We start from the raw sequence: 16,471 nt of genomic DNA, 5'->3' as shown, positions 1-16,471 counted from the left end.
AAAACGATGCTAAAAACCCCAAATGTCAATATTTAAGGAGTTATGAGCGTTTTAAAATAAGCTATTTTTCCTCTTTAAAAACTGCAATCAAAACGATGCTAAAAACCCGAAATGTCAATATTTAAGGAGTTATGAGCGTTTTAAAATAAGCTATTTTCCCTTTTTAAAAACTGCAATCAAAACGATGCTAAAAACCCCGAAATGTCAATATTTAAGGAGTTATGAGCGTTTTAAAATAAGCTATTTTCCTCCTTCAGAAACTGCAATCAAAACGATGCTAAAAAACCCCGAAATGCCATATTTAAGGAGTTATGAGCGTTTAAAATAAGCTATTTTTCCTCCTTCAGAAACTGCAATCAAACGATGCTAAAAACCCCGAAATGTCAATATTTAAGGAGTTATGAGCGTTTTAAAATAAGCTTTTTCCTCCTTCAAAACTGCAATCAAAACGATGCTAAAACCCCCAAATGTCAATATTTAAGGAGTTATGAGCGTTTTAAAATAAGCTATTTTTCCTCTTTAAAAACTGCAATCAAAACGATGCTAAAAACCCCGAAATGTCAATATTTAAGGAGTTATGAGCGTTTTAAAATAAGCTATTTTTCCTCTTTTAAAAACTGCAATCAAAACGATGCTAAAAACCCCGAAATGTCAATATTTAAGGAGTTATGAGCGTTTTAAAATAAACTATTTTTCCTCCTCAGAACTGCAATCAAACGATGCCTAAAAACCCCGAAATGCCATATTTAAGGAGTTATGAGCGTTTTAAATAAGCTATTTTTTCCTCTTCAGAAACTGCAATCAAACGATGCTACAAACCCCGAAATGTCAATATTTAAGGAGGTTATGAGCGTTTTAAATAAGCTAATTTTTCCTCCTTCAGAAACTGCAATCAAAACGATGCTAAAAACCCGAAATGCAATATTTAAGGAGTTTATGAGCGTTTTAAAATAAGCTATTTTTCCTCTTTAAAAACTGCATCAAAACGATGCTAAAAATCCCGAAATGTCAATATTTAAGGAGTTTATGAGCGTTTTTAAAAATAAGCTATTTTTCCTCTTTTAAAAACTGCAATCAAAACGATGCTAAAAACCCCGAAATGTCAATATTTAAGGAGTTATGAGCGTTTTAAAATAAGCTATTTTTCCTCCTTCAGAAACTGCAATCAAAACGATGCTAAAAACCCCGAAATGTCAATATTTAAGGAGTTATGAGCGTTTTAAAATAAGCTATTTTTCCTCCTTCAGAAACTGCAATCAAAACGATGCTAAAAACCCCGAAATGTCAATATTTAAGGAGTTATGAGCGTTTTAAAATAAGCTATTTTTCCTCCTTCAGAAACTGCAATCAAACGATGCTAAAAACCCCGAAATGTCAATATTTAAGGAGTTATGAGCGTTTTAAAATAAGCTATTTTTTCCTCCTTCAGAAACTGCAATCAAAACGATGCTAAAAACCCCGAAATGTCAATATTTAAGGAGTTATGAGCGTTTTAAAATAAGCTATTTTTCCTCTTCAGAAACTGCAATCAAAACGATGCTAAAAACCCGAAATGTCAATATTTAAGGAGTTATGAGCGTTTTAAAATAAGCTATTTTTCCTCCTTCAGAAACTGCAATCAAAACGATGCTAAAAACCCCGAAATGTCAATATTTAAGGAGTATGAGCGTTTTAAATAAGCTATTTTTCCTCCTTCAGAAACTGCAATCAAAACGATGCTAAAACCCCCGAATATCAATATTTAAGGAGTTATGAGCGTTTTAAAATAAGCTATTTTTCCTCTTTTAAAAACTGCAATCAAAACGATGCTAAAAATCCCGAAATGTCAATATTTAAGGAGTTATGAGCGTTTTAAAATAAGCTATTTTTCCTCTTTTAAAAACTGCAATCAAAACGATGCTAAAAACCCCGAAATGTCAATATTTAAGGAGTTATGAGCGTTTTAAAATAAGCTATTTTTCCTCCTTCAGAAACTGCAATCAAAACGATGCTAAAACCCCGAAATGTCAATATTTAAGGAGTTATGAGCGTTTTAAAATAAGCTATTTTTCCTCCTTCAGAAACTGCAATCAAAACGATGCTAAAAACCCCGAAATGTCAATATTTAAGGAGTTATGAGCGTTTTAAAATAAGCTATTTTCCTCCTTCAGAAACTGCAATCAAAACGATGCTAAAAACCCCGAAATGTCAATATTTAAGGAGTTATGAGCGTTTTAAAATAAGCTATTTTTCCTCCTTCAGAAACTGCAATCAAAACGATGCTAAAAACCCCGAAATGTCAATATTTAAGGAGTTATGAGCGTTTTAAAATAAGCTATTTTTCCTCCTTCAGAAACTGCAATCAAAACGATGCTAAAAACCCCGAAATATCAATATTTAAGGAGTTATGAGCGTTTTAAAATAAGCTATTTTTCCTCTTTAAAAACTGCAATCAAAACGATGCTAAAAATCCCGAAATGTCAATATTTAAGGAGTTATGAGCGTTTTAAAATAAGCTATTTTTCCTCTTTTAAAAACTGCAATCAAAACGATGCTAAAAACCCCGAAATGTCAATATTTAAGGAGTTATGAGCGTTTTAAAATAAGCTATTTTTCCTCCTTCAGAAACTGCAATCAAAACGATGCTAAAAACCCCGAAATGTCAATATTTAAGGAGTTATGAGCGTTTTAAAATAAGCTATTTTTCCTCCTTCAGAAACTGCAATCAAAACGATGCTAAAAACCCCGAAATGTCAATATTTAAGGAGTTATGAGCGTTTTAAAATAAGCTATTTTTCCTCCTTCAGAAACTGCAATCAAAACGATGCTAAAAACCCCGAAATGTCAATATTTAAGGAGTTATGAGCGTTTTAAAATAAGCTATTTTTCCTCCTTCAGAAACTGCAATCAAAACGATGCTAAAAACCCAATTGTCAATGTCAATATTTAAGGAGTTATGAGCGTTTTAAAATAAGCTATTTTTCCTCCTTCAGAAACTGCAATCAAAACGATGCTAAAAACCCCGAAATATCAATATTTAAGGAGTTATGAGCGTTTTAAAATAAGCTATTTTTCCTCTTTTAAAAACTGCAATCAAAACGATGCTAAAAACCCCGAAATGTCAATATTTAAGGAGTTATGAGCGTTTTAAAATAAGCTATTTTTCCTCCTTCAGAAACTGCAATCAAAACGATGCTAAAAACCCCGAGATGTCAATATTTAAGGAGTTATGAGCGTTTTAAAATAAGCTATTTTTCCTCCTTCAGAAACTGCAATCAAAACGATGCTAAAAACCCCGAAATGTCAATATTTAAGGAGTTATGAGCGTTTTAAAATAAGCTATTTTTCCTCCTTCAGAAACTGCAATCAAAACGATGCTAAAAACCCCGAAATGTCAATATTTAAGGAGTTATGAGCGTTTTAAAATAAGCTATTTTCCTCCTTCAGAAACTGCAATCAAAACGATGCTAAAAAACCCCGAAATGTCAATATTTAAGGAGTTATGAGCGTTTTAAAATAAGCTATTTTTCCTCCTTCAGAAACTGCAATCAAAACGATGCTAAAAACCCCGAAATGCCAATATTTAAGGAGTTATGAGCGTTTTAAAATAAGCTATTTTTCCTCTTTTAAAAACTGCAATCAAAACGATGCTAAAAACCCCGAGATGTCAATATTTAAGGAGTTATGAGCGTTTTAAAATAAGCTATTTTTCCTCCTTCAGAAACTGCAATCAAAACGATGCTAAAAACCCCGAAATGTCAATATTTAAGGAGTTATGAGCGTTTTAAAATAAGCTATTTTTCCTCCTTCAGAAACTGCAATCAAAACGATGCTAAAAACCCCGAAATGTCAATATTTAAGGAGTTATGAGCGTTTAAATAAGCTATTTTTCCTCTTTAAAACTGCAATCAAAACGATGCTAAAAACCCCGAATGTCAATATTTAAGGAGTTATGAGCGTTTTAAAATAAGCTATTTTTCCTCCTTCAGAAACTGCAATCAAAACGATGCTAAAAACCCCGAAATGTCAATATTTAAGGAGTTATGAGCGTTTTAAAATAAGCTATTTTTCCTCCTTCAGAAACTGCAATCAAAACGATGCTAAAAACCCCGAAATGTCAATATTTAAGGAGTTATGAGCGTTTTAAAATAAGCTATTTTTCCTCTTTTAAAAACTGCAATCAAAACGATGCTAAAAACCCCGAAATGTCAATATTTAAGGAGTTATGAGCGTTTTAAAATAAGCTATTTTTCCTCCTTCAGAAATTGCAATCAAAACGATGCTAAAAACCCCGAAATGTCAATATTTAAGGAGTTATGAGCGTTTTAAAATAAGCTATTTTTCCTCTTTTAAAAACTGCAATCAAAACGATGCTAAAAACCCCGAGATGTCAATATTTAAGGAGTTATGAGCGTTTTAAAATAAGCTATTTTTCCTCCTTCAGAAACTGCAATCAAAACGATGCTAAAAACCCCGAAATGTCCAATATTTAAGGAGTTATGAGCGTTTTAAAATAAGCTATTTTTCCTCTTTTAAAAACTGCAATCAAAACGATGCTAAAAACCCCGAAATGTCAATATTTAAGGAGTTATGAGCGTTTTAAAATAAGCTATTTTTCCTCCTTCAGAAACTGCAATCAAAACGATGCTAAAAACCCCGAAATGTCAATATTTAAGGAGTTATGAGCGTTTTAAAATAAGCTATTTTTCCTCTTTTAAAACTGCAATCAAAACGATGCTAAAAACCCCGAAATGTCAATATTTAAGGAGTTATGAGCGTTTTAAAATAAGCTATTTTTCCTCCTTCAGAAACTGCAATCAAAACGATGCTAAAAACCCCGAAATGTCAATATTTAAGGAGTTATGAGCGTTTTAAAATAAGCTATTTTTCCTCTTTTAAAAACTGCAATCAAAACGATGCTAAAAACCCCGAAATGTCAATATTTAAGGAGTTATGAGCGTTTTAAAATAAGCTATTTTTCCTCCTTTAAAAACTGCAATCAAAACGATGCTAAAAACCCCGAAATGTCAATATTTAAGGAGTTATGAGCGTTTTAAAATAAGCTATTTTCCTCCTTCAGAAACTGCAATCAAAACGATGCTAAAAACCCCGAAATGTCAATATTTAAGGAGTTATGAGCGTTTTAAAATAAGCTATTTTTCCTCCTTCAGAAACTGCAATCAAACGATGCTAAAAACCCCGAAATGTCAATATTTAAGGAGTTATGAGCGTTTTAAAATAAGCTATTTTTCCTCTTTAAAAACTGCAATCAAAACGATGCTAAAAACCCCGAAATGTCAATATTTAAGGAGTTATGAGCGTTTTAAAATAAGCTATTTTTCCTCCTTCAGAAACTGCAATCAAAACGATGCTAAAAACCCCGAAATGTCAATATTAAGGAGTTATGAGCGTTTTAAAATAAGCTATTTTTCCTCTTTAAAAACTGCAATCAAAACGATGCTAAAAACCCCGAAATGTCAATATTTAAGGAGTTATGAGCGTTTTAAAATAAGCTATTTTCCTCCTTCAGAAACTGCAATCAAACGATGCTAAAAACTCCGAAATGTCAATATTTAAGGAGTTATGAGCGTTTTAAAATAAGCTATTTTTCCTCCTTCAGAAACTGCAATCAAAACGATGCTAAAAACCCCGAAATGTCAATATTTAAGGAGTTATGAGCGTTTTAAAATAAGCTATTTTCCTCTTTAAAAACTGCAATCAAAACGATGCTAAAAACCCCGAAATGTCAATATTTAAGGAGTTATGAGCGTTTTAAAATAAGCTATTTTTCCTCTTTAAAAACTGCAATCAAAACGATGCTAAAAACCCCGAAATGTCAATATTTAAGGAGTTATGAGCGTTTTAAAATAAGCTATTTTTCCTCCTTCAGAAACTGCAATCAAAACGATGCTAAAAAACCCGAAATGTCAATATTTAAGGAGTTATGAGCGTTTTAAAATAAGCTATTTTTCCTCTTTAAAACTGCAATCAAAACGATGCTAAAAACCCCGAAATGTCAATATTTAAGGAGTTATGAGCGTTTTAAAATAAGCTATTTTTCCTCTTTTAAAAACTGCAATCAAAACGATGCTAAAAACCCCGAAATGTCAATATTTAAGGAGTTATGAGCGTTTTTAAAATAAGCTATTTTTCCTCCTTCAGAAACTGCAATCAAAACGATGCTAAAAACCCCGAAATGTCAATATTTAAGGAGTTATGAGCGTTTTAAAATAAGCTATTTTTCCTCTTTTAAAACTGCAATCAAAACGATGCTAAAACCCCGAAATGTCAATATTTAAGGAGTTATGAGCGTTTTAAAATAAGCTATTTTTCCTCCTTCAGAAACTGCAATCAAACGATGCTAAAAACTCCGAAATGTCAATATTTAAGGAGTTATGAGCGTTTTAAAATAAGCTATTTTTCCTCCTTCAGAAACTGCAATCAAACGATGCTAAAAACCCCGAAATGTCAATATTTAAGGAGTTATGAGCGTTTTAAAATAAGCTATTTTCCTCCTTCAGAAACTGCAATCAAACGATGCTAAAAACCCCGAAATGTCAATATTTAAGGAGTTATGAGCGTTTTAAAATAAGCTATTTTTCCTCCTTCAGAAACTGCAATCAAAACGATGCTAAAAACCCCGAAATGTCAATATTTAGGAGTTATGAGCGTTTTAAAATAAGCTATTTTTCCTCCTTCAGAAACTGCAATCAAAACGATGCTAAAACCCCGAAATGTCATTATTTAAGGAGTTATGAGCGTTTTAACATAAGCTATTTTTCCTCCTTCAGAAACTGCAATCAAAACGATGCTAAAAACCCCGAAATGTCATTATTTAAGGAGTTATGAGCGTTTTAAAATAAGCTATTTTTCCTCTTTTAAAAACTGCAATCAAAACGATGCTAAAAACCCCGAAATGTCAATATTTAAGGAGTTATGAGCGTTTTAAAATAAGTTATTTTTCCTCCTTCAGAAACTGCAATCAAAACGATGCTAAAAACCCCGAAATGTCAATATTTAAGGAGTTATGAGCGTTTTAAAATAAGCTATTTTTCCTCCTTTAAAAACCTGCAATCAAAACGATGCTAAAAACCCCGAAATGTCAATATTTAAGGAGTTATGAGCGTTTTAAAATAAGCTATTTTTCCTCTTTTAAAAACTGCAATCAAAACGATGCTAAAAACCCCGAAATGTCAATATTTAAGGAGTTATGAGCGTTTTAAAATAAGCTATTTTTCCTCTTTTAAAAACTGCAATCAAAACGATGCTAAAAACCCCGAAATGTCAATATTTAAGGAGTTATGAGCGTTTTAAAATAAGCTATTTTTCCTCCTTCAGAAACTGCAATCAAAACGATGTTAAAAACCCCGAAATGTCAATATTTAAGGAGTTATTAGCGTTTTAAAATAAGCTATTTTTCCTCTTTTAAAAACTGCAATCAAAACGATGCTAAAAACCCCGAAATGTCAATATTTAAGGAGTTATGAGCGTTTTAAAATAAGCTATTTTTCCTCCTTCAGAAACTGCAATCAAAACGATGCTAAAAACCCCGAAATGTCAATATTTAAGGAGTTATGAGCGTTTTAAAATAAGCTATTTTTCCTCCTTCAGAAAATGCAATCAAAACGATGCTAAAAACCCCGAAATGTCAATATTTAAGGAGTTATGAGCGTTTTAAAATAAGCTATTTTTCCTCTTTTAAAAACTGCAATCAAAACGATGCTAAAAACCCCGAAATGTCAATATTTAAGGAGTTATGAGCGTTTTAAAATAAGCTATTTTTCCTCCTTCAGAAACTGCAATCAAAACGATGCTAAAAACCCCGAAATGTCAATATTTAAGGAGTTATGAGCGTTTTAAAATAAGCTATTTTTCCTCTTTTAAAAACTGCAATCAAAACGATGCTAAAAACCCCGAAATGTCAATATTTAAGGAGTTATGAGCGTTTTAAAATAAGCTATTTTTCCTCCTTCAGAAACTGCAATCAAAACGATGCTAAAAACCCCGAAATGCCAATATTTAAGGAGTTATGAGCGTTTTAAAATAAGCTATTTTTCCTCCTTCAGAAACTGCAATCAAAACGATGCTAAAAACCCCGAAATGTCAATATTTAAGGAGTTATGAGCGTTTTAAAATAAGCTATTTTCCTCTTTTAAAAACTGCAATCAAAACGATGCTAAAAACCCCGAAATGTCAATATTTAAGGAGTTATGAGCGTTTTAAAATAAGCTATTTTTCCTCCTTCAGAAACTGCAATCAAAACGATGCTAAAAACCCCGAAATGTCCAATATTTAAGGAGTTATGAGCGTTTTAAAATAAGCTATTTTTCCTCCTTCAGAAAATGCAATCAAAACGATGCTAAAAACCCCGAAATGTCAATATTTAAGGAGTTATGAGCGTTTTAAAATAAGCTATTTTTCCTCCTTTAAAAACTGCAATCAAAACGATGCTAAAAACCCCGAAATGTCAATATTTAAGGAGTTATGAGCGTTTTAAAATAAGCTATTTTTCCTCCTTCAGAAACTGCAATCAAAACGATGCTAAAAACCCCGAAATGCCAATATTTAAGGAGTTATGAGCGTTTTAAAATAAGCTATTTTTCCTCCTTCAGAAACTGCAATCAAAACGATGCTAAAAACCCCGAAATGTCAATATTTAAGGAGTTATGAGCGTTTTAAAATAAGCTATTTTTCCTCTTTTAAAAACTGCAATCAAAACGATGCTAAAAACCCCGAAATGTCAATATTTAAGGAGTTATGAGCGTTTTAAAATAAGCTATTTTTCCTCCTTCAGAAACTGCAATCAAAACGATGCTAAAAACCCCGAAATGTCAATATTTAAGGAGTTATGAGCGTTTTAAAATAAGCTATTTTTCCTCCTTCAGAAAATGCAATCAAAACGATGCTAAAAACCCCGAAATGTCAATATTTAAGGAGTTATGAGCGTTTTAAAATAAGCTATTTTTCCTCTTTTAAAACTGCAATCAAAACGATGCTAAAAACCCCGAAATGTCAATATTTAAGGAGTTATGAGCGTTTTAAAATAAGCTATTTTTCCTCCTTCAGAAACTGCAATCAAAACGATGTTAAAAACCCCGAAATGTCAATATTTAAGGAGTTATGAGCGTTTTAAAATAAGCTATTTTTCCTCCTTCAGAAACTGCAATCAAAACGATGCTAAAAACCCCGAAATGCCAATATTTAAGGAGTTATGAGCGTTTTAAAATAAGCTATTTTTCCTCCTTCAGAAAATGCAATCAAAACGATGCTAAAAACCCCGAAATGTCAATATTTAAGGAGTTATGAGCGTTTTAAAATAAGCTATTTTTCCTCTTTTAAAAACTGCAATCAAAACGATGCTAAAAACCCCGAAATGTCAATATTTAAGGAGTTATGAGCGTTTTAAAATAAGCTATTTTTCCTCTTTAAAAACTGCAATCAAACGATGCTAAAAACCCCGAAATGTCAATATTTAAGGAGTTATGAGCGTTTTAAAATAAGCTATTTTCCTCCTTCAGAAACTGCAATCAAAACGATGTTAAAAACCCCGAAATGTCAATATTTAAGGAGTTATTAGCGTTTTAAAATAAGCTATTTTTCCTCTTTTAAAAACTGCAATCAAAACGATGCTAAAAACCCCGAAATGTCAATATTTAAGGAGTTATGAGCGTTTTAAAATAAGCTATTTTCCTCCTTCAGAAACTGCAATCAAAACGATGCTAAAAACCCCGAAATGTCAATATTTAAGGAGTTATGAGCGTTTTAAAATAAGCTATTTTTTCTCCTTCAGAAACTGCAATCAAAACGATGCTAAAAACCCCGAAATGTCAATATTTAAGGAGTTATGAGCGTTTTAAAATAAGCTATTTTTCCTCCTTCAGAAAATGCAATCAAAACGATGCTAAAAACCCCGAAATGTCAATATTTAAGGAGTTATGAGCGTTTTAAAATAAGCTATTTTTCCTCTTTTAAAAACTGCAATCAAAACGATGCTAAAAACCCCGAATGTCAATATTTAAGGAGTTATGAGCGTTTTAAAATAAGCTATTTTTCCTCTTTTAAAAACTGCAATCAAAACGATGCTAAAAACCCCGAAATGTCAATATTTAAGGAGTTATGAGCGTTTTAAAATAAGCTATTTTTCCTCCTTCAGAAACTGCAATCAAAACGATGTTAAAAACCCCGAAATGTCAATATTTAAGGAGTTATTAGCGTTTTAAAATAAGTTATTTTTCCTCTTTTAAAAACTGCAATCAAAACGATGCTAAAAACCCCGAAATGTCAATATTTAAGGAGTTATGAGCGTTTTAAAATAAGCTATTTTTTCTCCTTCAGAAACTGCAATCAAAACGATGCTAAAAACCCCGAAATGCCAATATTTAAGGAGTTATGAGCGTTTTAAAATAAGCTATTTTTCCTCCTTCAGAAAATGCAATCAAAACGATGCTAAAAACCCCGAAATGTCAATATTTAAGGAGTTATGAGCGTTTTAAAATAAGCTATTTTTCCTCTTTTAAAAACTGCAATCAAAACGATGCTAAAAACCCCGAAATGTCAATATTTAAGGAGTTATGAGCGTTTTAAAATAAGCTATTTTTCCTCCTTCAGAAACTGCAATCAAAACGATGCTAAAAACCCCGAAATGTCAATATTTAAGGAGTTATGAGCGTTTTAAAATAAGCTATTTTTCCTCCTTCAGAAAATGCAATCAAAACGATGCTAAAAACCCCGAAATGTCAATATTTAAGGAGTTATGAGCGTTTTAAAATAAGCTATTTTTCCTCTTTTAAAAACTGCAATCAAAACGATGCTAAAAACCCCGAAATGTCAATATTTAAGGAGTTATGAGCGTTTTAAAATAAGCTATTTTTCCTCCTTCAGAAACTGCAATCAAAACGATGTTAAAAACCCCGAAATGTCAATATTTAAGGAGTTATTAGCGTTTTAAAATAAGCTATTTTTCCTCTTTTAAAAACTGCAATCAAAACGATGCTAAAAACCCCGAAATGTCAATATTTAAGGAGTTATGAGCGTTTTAAAATAAGCTATTTTTCCTCTTTTAAAAACTGCAATCAAAACGATGCTAAAACCCCGAAATGTCAATATTTAAGGAGTTATGAGCGTTTTAAAATAAGCTATTTTTCCTCCTTCAGAAACTGCAATCAAAACGATGTTAAAAACCCCGAAATGTCAATATTTAAGGAGTTATTAGCGTTTTAAAATAAGCTATTTTTCCTCTTTTAAAAACTGCAATCAAAACGATGCTAAAAACCCCGAAATGTCAATATTTAAGGAGTTATGAGCGTTTTAAAATAAGCTATTTTTCCTCCTTCAGAAACTGCAATCAAAACGATGTTAAAAACCCCGAAATGTCAATATTTAAGGAGTTATTAGCGTTTTAAAATAAGCTATTTTTCCTCTTTTAAAAACTGCAATCAAAACGATGCTAAAAACCCCGAAATGTCAATATTTAAGGAGTTATGAGCGTTTTAAAATAAGCTATTTTTCCTCCTTCAGAAACTGCAATCAAAACGATGCTAAAAACCCCGAAATGTCAATATTTAAGGAGTTATGAGCGTTTTAAAATAAGCTATTTTTCCTCTTTTAAAAACTGCAATCAAAACGATGCTAAAAACCCCGAAATGTCAATATTTAAGGAGTTATGAGCGTTTTAAAATAAGCTATTTTTCCTCTTTTAAAAACTGCAATCAAAACGATGCTAAAAACCCCGAAATGTCAATATTTAAGGAGTTATGAGCGTTTTAAAATAAGCTATTTTTCCTCCTTCAGAAACTGCAATCAAAACGATGTTAAAAACCCCGAAATGTCAATATTTAAGGAGTTATTAGCGTTTTAAAATAAGCTATTTTTCCTCTTTTAAAAACTGCAATCAAAAACGATGCTAAAAACCCCGAAATGTCAATATTTAAGGAGTTATGAGCGTTTTAAAATAAGCTATTTTTCCTCCTTCAGAAACTGCAATCAAAACGATGTTAAAAACCCCGAAATGTCAATATTTAAGGAGTTATTAGCGTTTTAAAATAAGCTATTTTTCCTCTTTTAAAAACTGCAATCAAAACGATGCTAAAAACCCCGAAATGTCAATATTTAAGGAGTTATGAGCGTTTTAAAATAAGCTATTTTTCCTCCTTCAGAAACTGCAATCAAAACGATGCTAAAAACCCCGAAATGTCAATATTTAAGGAGTTATTAGCGTTTTAAAATAAGCTATTTTTCCTCTTTAAAAAACTGCAATCAAAACGATGCTAAAAACCCCGAAATGCCAATATTTAAGGAGTTATGAGCGTTTTAAAATAAGCTATTTTCCTCCTTCAGAAACTGCAATCAAAACGATGCTAAAAACCCCGAAATGTCAATATTTAAGGAGTTATGAGCGTTTTAAAATAAGCTATTTTTCTTCATTATAAAACTGCAATCAAAACGATGCTAAAAACCCCGAAATGTCAATATTTAAGGAGTTATGAGCATTTTAAAATAAGCTATTTTTCCTCCTTCAGAAACTGCAATCAAAACGATGCTAAAAACCCCATAATGTCAATATTTAAGGAGTTATGTGCGTTTTAAAATAAGCTATTTTTCCTCTTTAAGAAACTGCAATCAGAACGATGCTAAAAACCCCGAAATGTCAATATTTAAATAATTATAAGCAACTTCTCTTATTTCCAAATTTAGCAGATTTTAGATTGTTTTTCACCAAATCTTCCAGTTTTAGTTAACACCTTTTCAATAATCATCCTCAATGCCCTTGTGAAAGAAAGAACGAAGTGACGATGACTTCTTTTTCGATTTTTACAAAAGACAGGGGGAGGGGTGGGGGGATTGAGGCATGTCCCCTGCGATTCTCGTTTCTGTTGTTCGATGACAAGCAACGATGGTTAGTTACATTCGTTTGGAAAAATAAAACAATGACGGGAACAACAACATGTGTTACTTCTTCAATAGAGTTTGTTGTTGTTGTTGGTGGTGTTCAGGTTATAGTTGGATTGGTTGGGAGCTCAAATAGGACCGACCATCCAACCTTTCCATTCAAAACAGAAAAGAATAGAAGAATAGCACACCTTAAACCAAAGCGAAAAAAACCTGTGAATGAATGAATTTCGTAGCAAAAAAAAGGTGGAGTTGGGGAGTTTTTTTGTTAACAACAACAACACAATGTTGTTGTTGTTACTTTTATCAGCAACGAAGGTATTTATTGTGAATGTTAGATGTTGTTGTCCATTGTCGCCGTTTTTTTAATTCTATGTCAGAGACACATACACACACACACACTCACACACAGATATCAGCAGAACAATTATGGGCCCCCGGACAATTGGAAAAAGAGTGGCAACAGTAGCAGAACCCAAGCAAGACAAAACTGTCGACATAAAAATCAACATTACTTTTTTTCTGAATTCAACTATTACCTGTTGTTGTTGTTGTTGCTGCCGCTATTGTTGGCTGTCCAAATAACCATCTTTATCACAAAGCCAACAATAAAACGATCGATCGATCCATCCATTCGTTCGATGATGGTCTTTCGGCCTGTCGGCCATCCCAGGCAGCCTGAAAAGAAAAGAAAACAGTAGCAATGACTGAATCGAAATCCAAAAGAATAACAACTCAACAAAACACAGTGGCCAAACAAACATGGTCATGAATAGAGGAAACGAGAGGGGTGGTGAGAGGTGGTAAGACTATAATAATATGACAAGCCAAAAAAAAAAAACTAAAGCACAAGAAAAAACAAACAGTCACTCAGTCTGTCAACCAGTCGGACAACGTTAACAATAATTTTGTGAATGACAACGTCATTGACACGTTTCATTTGACCGCTAAGCGGACAAGTGAAGCGCGCGCGAGAGAGAGAGAACAGTAGTCGGGAGAAGGAGTTATCAGAGAAAAGGTCGGGGAAAAAACAGCCGCGGAAGATGAAATGAAAGGTGCAACTGAAAACAGAAAGGAGACCCTCAACAGGTCTTCTAGAGATGGAGGACACTTCGTCTACAGAAAGAGGACTCTCGGTAGGTCTTTTATAGATTGAAGAGCTTCTAAATGTCTATTTTATATATAAGAGCTTCCGCAGGTCTTCTATAGAAAGAAGGCCTTCAGTAGATTTGCTATAGATTGAAGCTCCTCAAGAGGCTTTCTATAGAAAAAGTACCATTAAGAGGTATTTACAGAAAGAAGGTCATGAAGAGGTCAATACTATATATAATAAGACCCTCAAGAGGGCTTCTATAAGACCCTCATGAGGGCTTCACTTAATAGGAGACCCGCAATAGGTCTACTAAAGACAGAAGGCCTCCTCCAGGTTTTCTATAGAAATGAGATCCTCAATAGGTGTGGAGAGAAAGCTCCCAAAAAGCCCCTTACTAGGTCTTCTTTCGTTAAAGGCCCTCAATGGGTCCTATAACGATCGAAGACCCTCAAGAGATCTTCTATAAAAAAAGACATTCAAAACGAAAAAAAGACCCTAAACAGGTATTCTATGAATTGCGGTCTTCTATTGGAAGACGACCCTCTAGAGGTCTTTATAGAATGAAGGTCTTCTATAGATAGAAGCCTTTCAAGAGATGTTCTATAGATAGAAGCCTCTCAAGAGGTCTTCTGTAGATAAAAGTCTCTCCATAGGTCTTCTATAGATAGAAGAATCTCTAGAGGTCTTCTGTAGATAGAAGCATCTCAAGAGATCTTGTATAGATAGAAGAATCTCAAGAGGTTTTCTATAGAAAGAAAAGCCCTCAAAAAGGAAGAAGGCACTCAAACGGTCTTCTAGGAATTAAGGTCTTATATAGAAAGAAGACCCTCAAGAGGTCTTCTACTGTAAGAAGACCAACTAGACTTATTTTTAGAATCAAGCCCCACCAAAGGTCTTCCATAAATAGAAGGCTCTCAAGAGGTTTTCTATAGAAAGGAGATCCTATAGAAAGAAAACGAACTAAAGCCCCCTACTAGGTATTCCTTACATTGAAGATCTAGAGATGAAAGAACCTCAAGAGGTCTTCCATAGATAGATGACTCCCTCAAAAGCTTAAAAAAGCAAGAAGACCCGCAATAGGTTTTCTATAGGAAGAAGGCCCTCAACAGGTCTTCTATGAATTTAGGCCTTCTATTGAAAGGATATCCTCTAGACGTTTTTTTTAGAATGAAGACCTACAAGAGGTCTTCTGTGGATGGAAGACTTTCAAGTGGACTGCTAGAGATGGAAGAACCTCAAGAGGCCTTCCATATATAGATGACTCCCTCAAAATCTTAAAAAAAGAAAGAAGATCTTCAATAGGCATTCTATAGGAAAAATACCCTCAACAGGTCTTCTTTGAATTCAGGGCTTCTATTGAAAGAATATCCTCTAGCCGTCTTTTTAGAATAAAGACCTACAAGAGGTCTTCAATGGATGGAAGACTTTCAAGAATACTTCTATAGAAAGAAGACCGTGCTCTATAGGAAGAAAACCCTTATATAGAAAGAACAACCCTCAAGAAGTTTTCAAGGGGTATTCTATAAATAGAAAATCCTCAAAAGGTCTTCTATGGAAGGAAGGAAGGGGTATTATATAAAAAGGAGACCCAAACGAAGTCCTCTATTGAAAGTAGTCCTTCTAAACGACTTTTAAGAATCAAGACCCACCAAAGGTCTTTTGTAGATATATGAGTCTGACATTCTCCTCTAAAGAGGTCTTCTATAGAAAGAAGACCCTCTAGAGGTCTTCTATTTATATCGCAGTGGCCGAAAAATGGCTCGTGAGCTGAACATATCGCAATTTTACATTCGGCAAATATTAAAAAATGAACTCGAAAAAAAAATACAGCTCAGAAATATCTTTGCCAAATTTTATCGAGATCGGTTCCAATTTGGATATAGCTCCCATATATATTTTTATCCGATTTCAAATTAATTGTCCGAATTTAGAAGATACAAATGCTTCGGCATATTTACTCCTTTGATCTTTAAATTATAATCATAGCCTGTATGATTGAATTCTCCCATAAAAACTTTTAATTGTTATGCGGAGCTCTACTAAATTAGCAAAGTGGTGTAGGGTATCATAAAGTCGGCCCCGCCCGACTTTAAGGCTTTCTTTACTGGTTTATTATCTATTTTATTTTACATTTTCTCCAAACCACTGTTCCTGGCATCCTTCGGCCATACATGAAAACTTGTGGATAATTTTCCTAAAAAGCAGTCATACTTCTATCTTAGACAAAATACAAAAAACTGCACAATTTTGGCGACTGCAAAACGCTTGGCAAAATTTTCCAACAAAAAAAATTGCTGCTAATGTTGGCCATTCGATTTTTATATGAAGACATTATCGAAATTAGTTGGAAGCAAAAATAACAACAAAAACACCACACATCAATTGACTTCTGACGTTCTTGCCGGCAAAGCATCACCAAAAAACACCGAACAACAAAAAAACTTGAGAGATGTCGAATTTTTTTATTATTAGAAATACTTTGGACTCCGGACGGTTGTAACAGCCACAAAA

General features: G+C 33.0%; 1 protein-coding gene across 1 annotated transcript in view; it reads right to left on the bottom strand.

Moving 5' to 3' along the window:
* LOC131806593 (uncharacterized) overlaps positions 1-16,471 on the bottom strand; it is a 360,173-nt gene that overhangs the window by 193,480 nt on the left and 150,222 nt on the right. Inside the window, exon 3 of the mRNA XM_059130919.1 lies at positions 13,407-13,545. Within this exon, the coding sequence (XP_058986902.1) occupies positions 13,407-13,545 (139 nt within the window). The remainder of the gene's footprint in view (positions 1-13,406; positions 13,546-16,471) is intronic.

Source organism: Musca domestica, unplaced genomic scaffold, assembly GCF_030504385.1.
Source record: "Musca domestica strain aabys unplaced genomic scaffold, Musca_domestica.polishedcontigs.V.1.1 8, whole genome shotgun sequence".
NCBI classification, from domain to species: Eukaryota; Metazoa; Arthropoda; class Insecta; order Diptera; family Muscidae; genus Musca; species Musca domestica.
The sequence above is the reverse complement of the archived record's forward strand: the minus strand, read 5'-3'. Positions and strand labels throughout refer to the sequence as shown.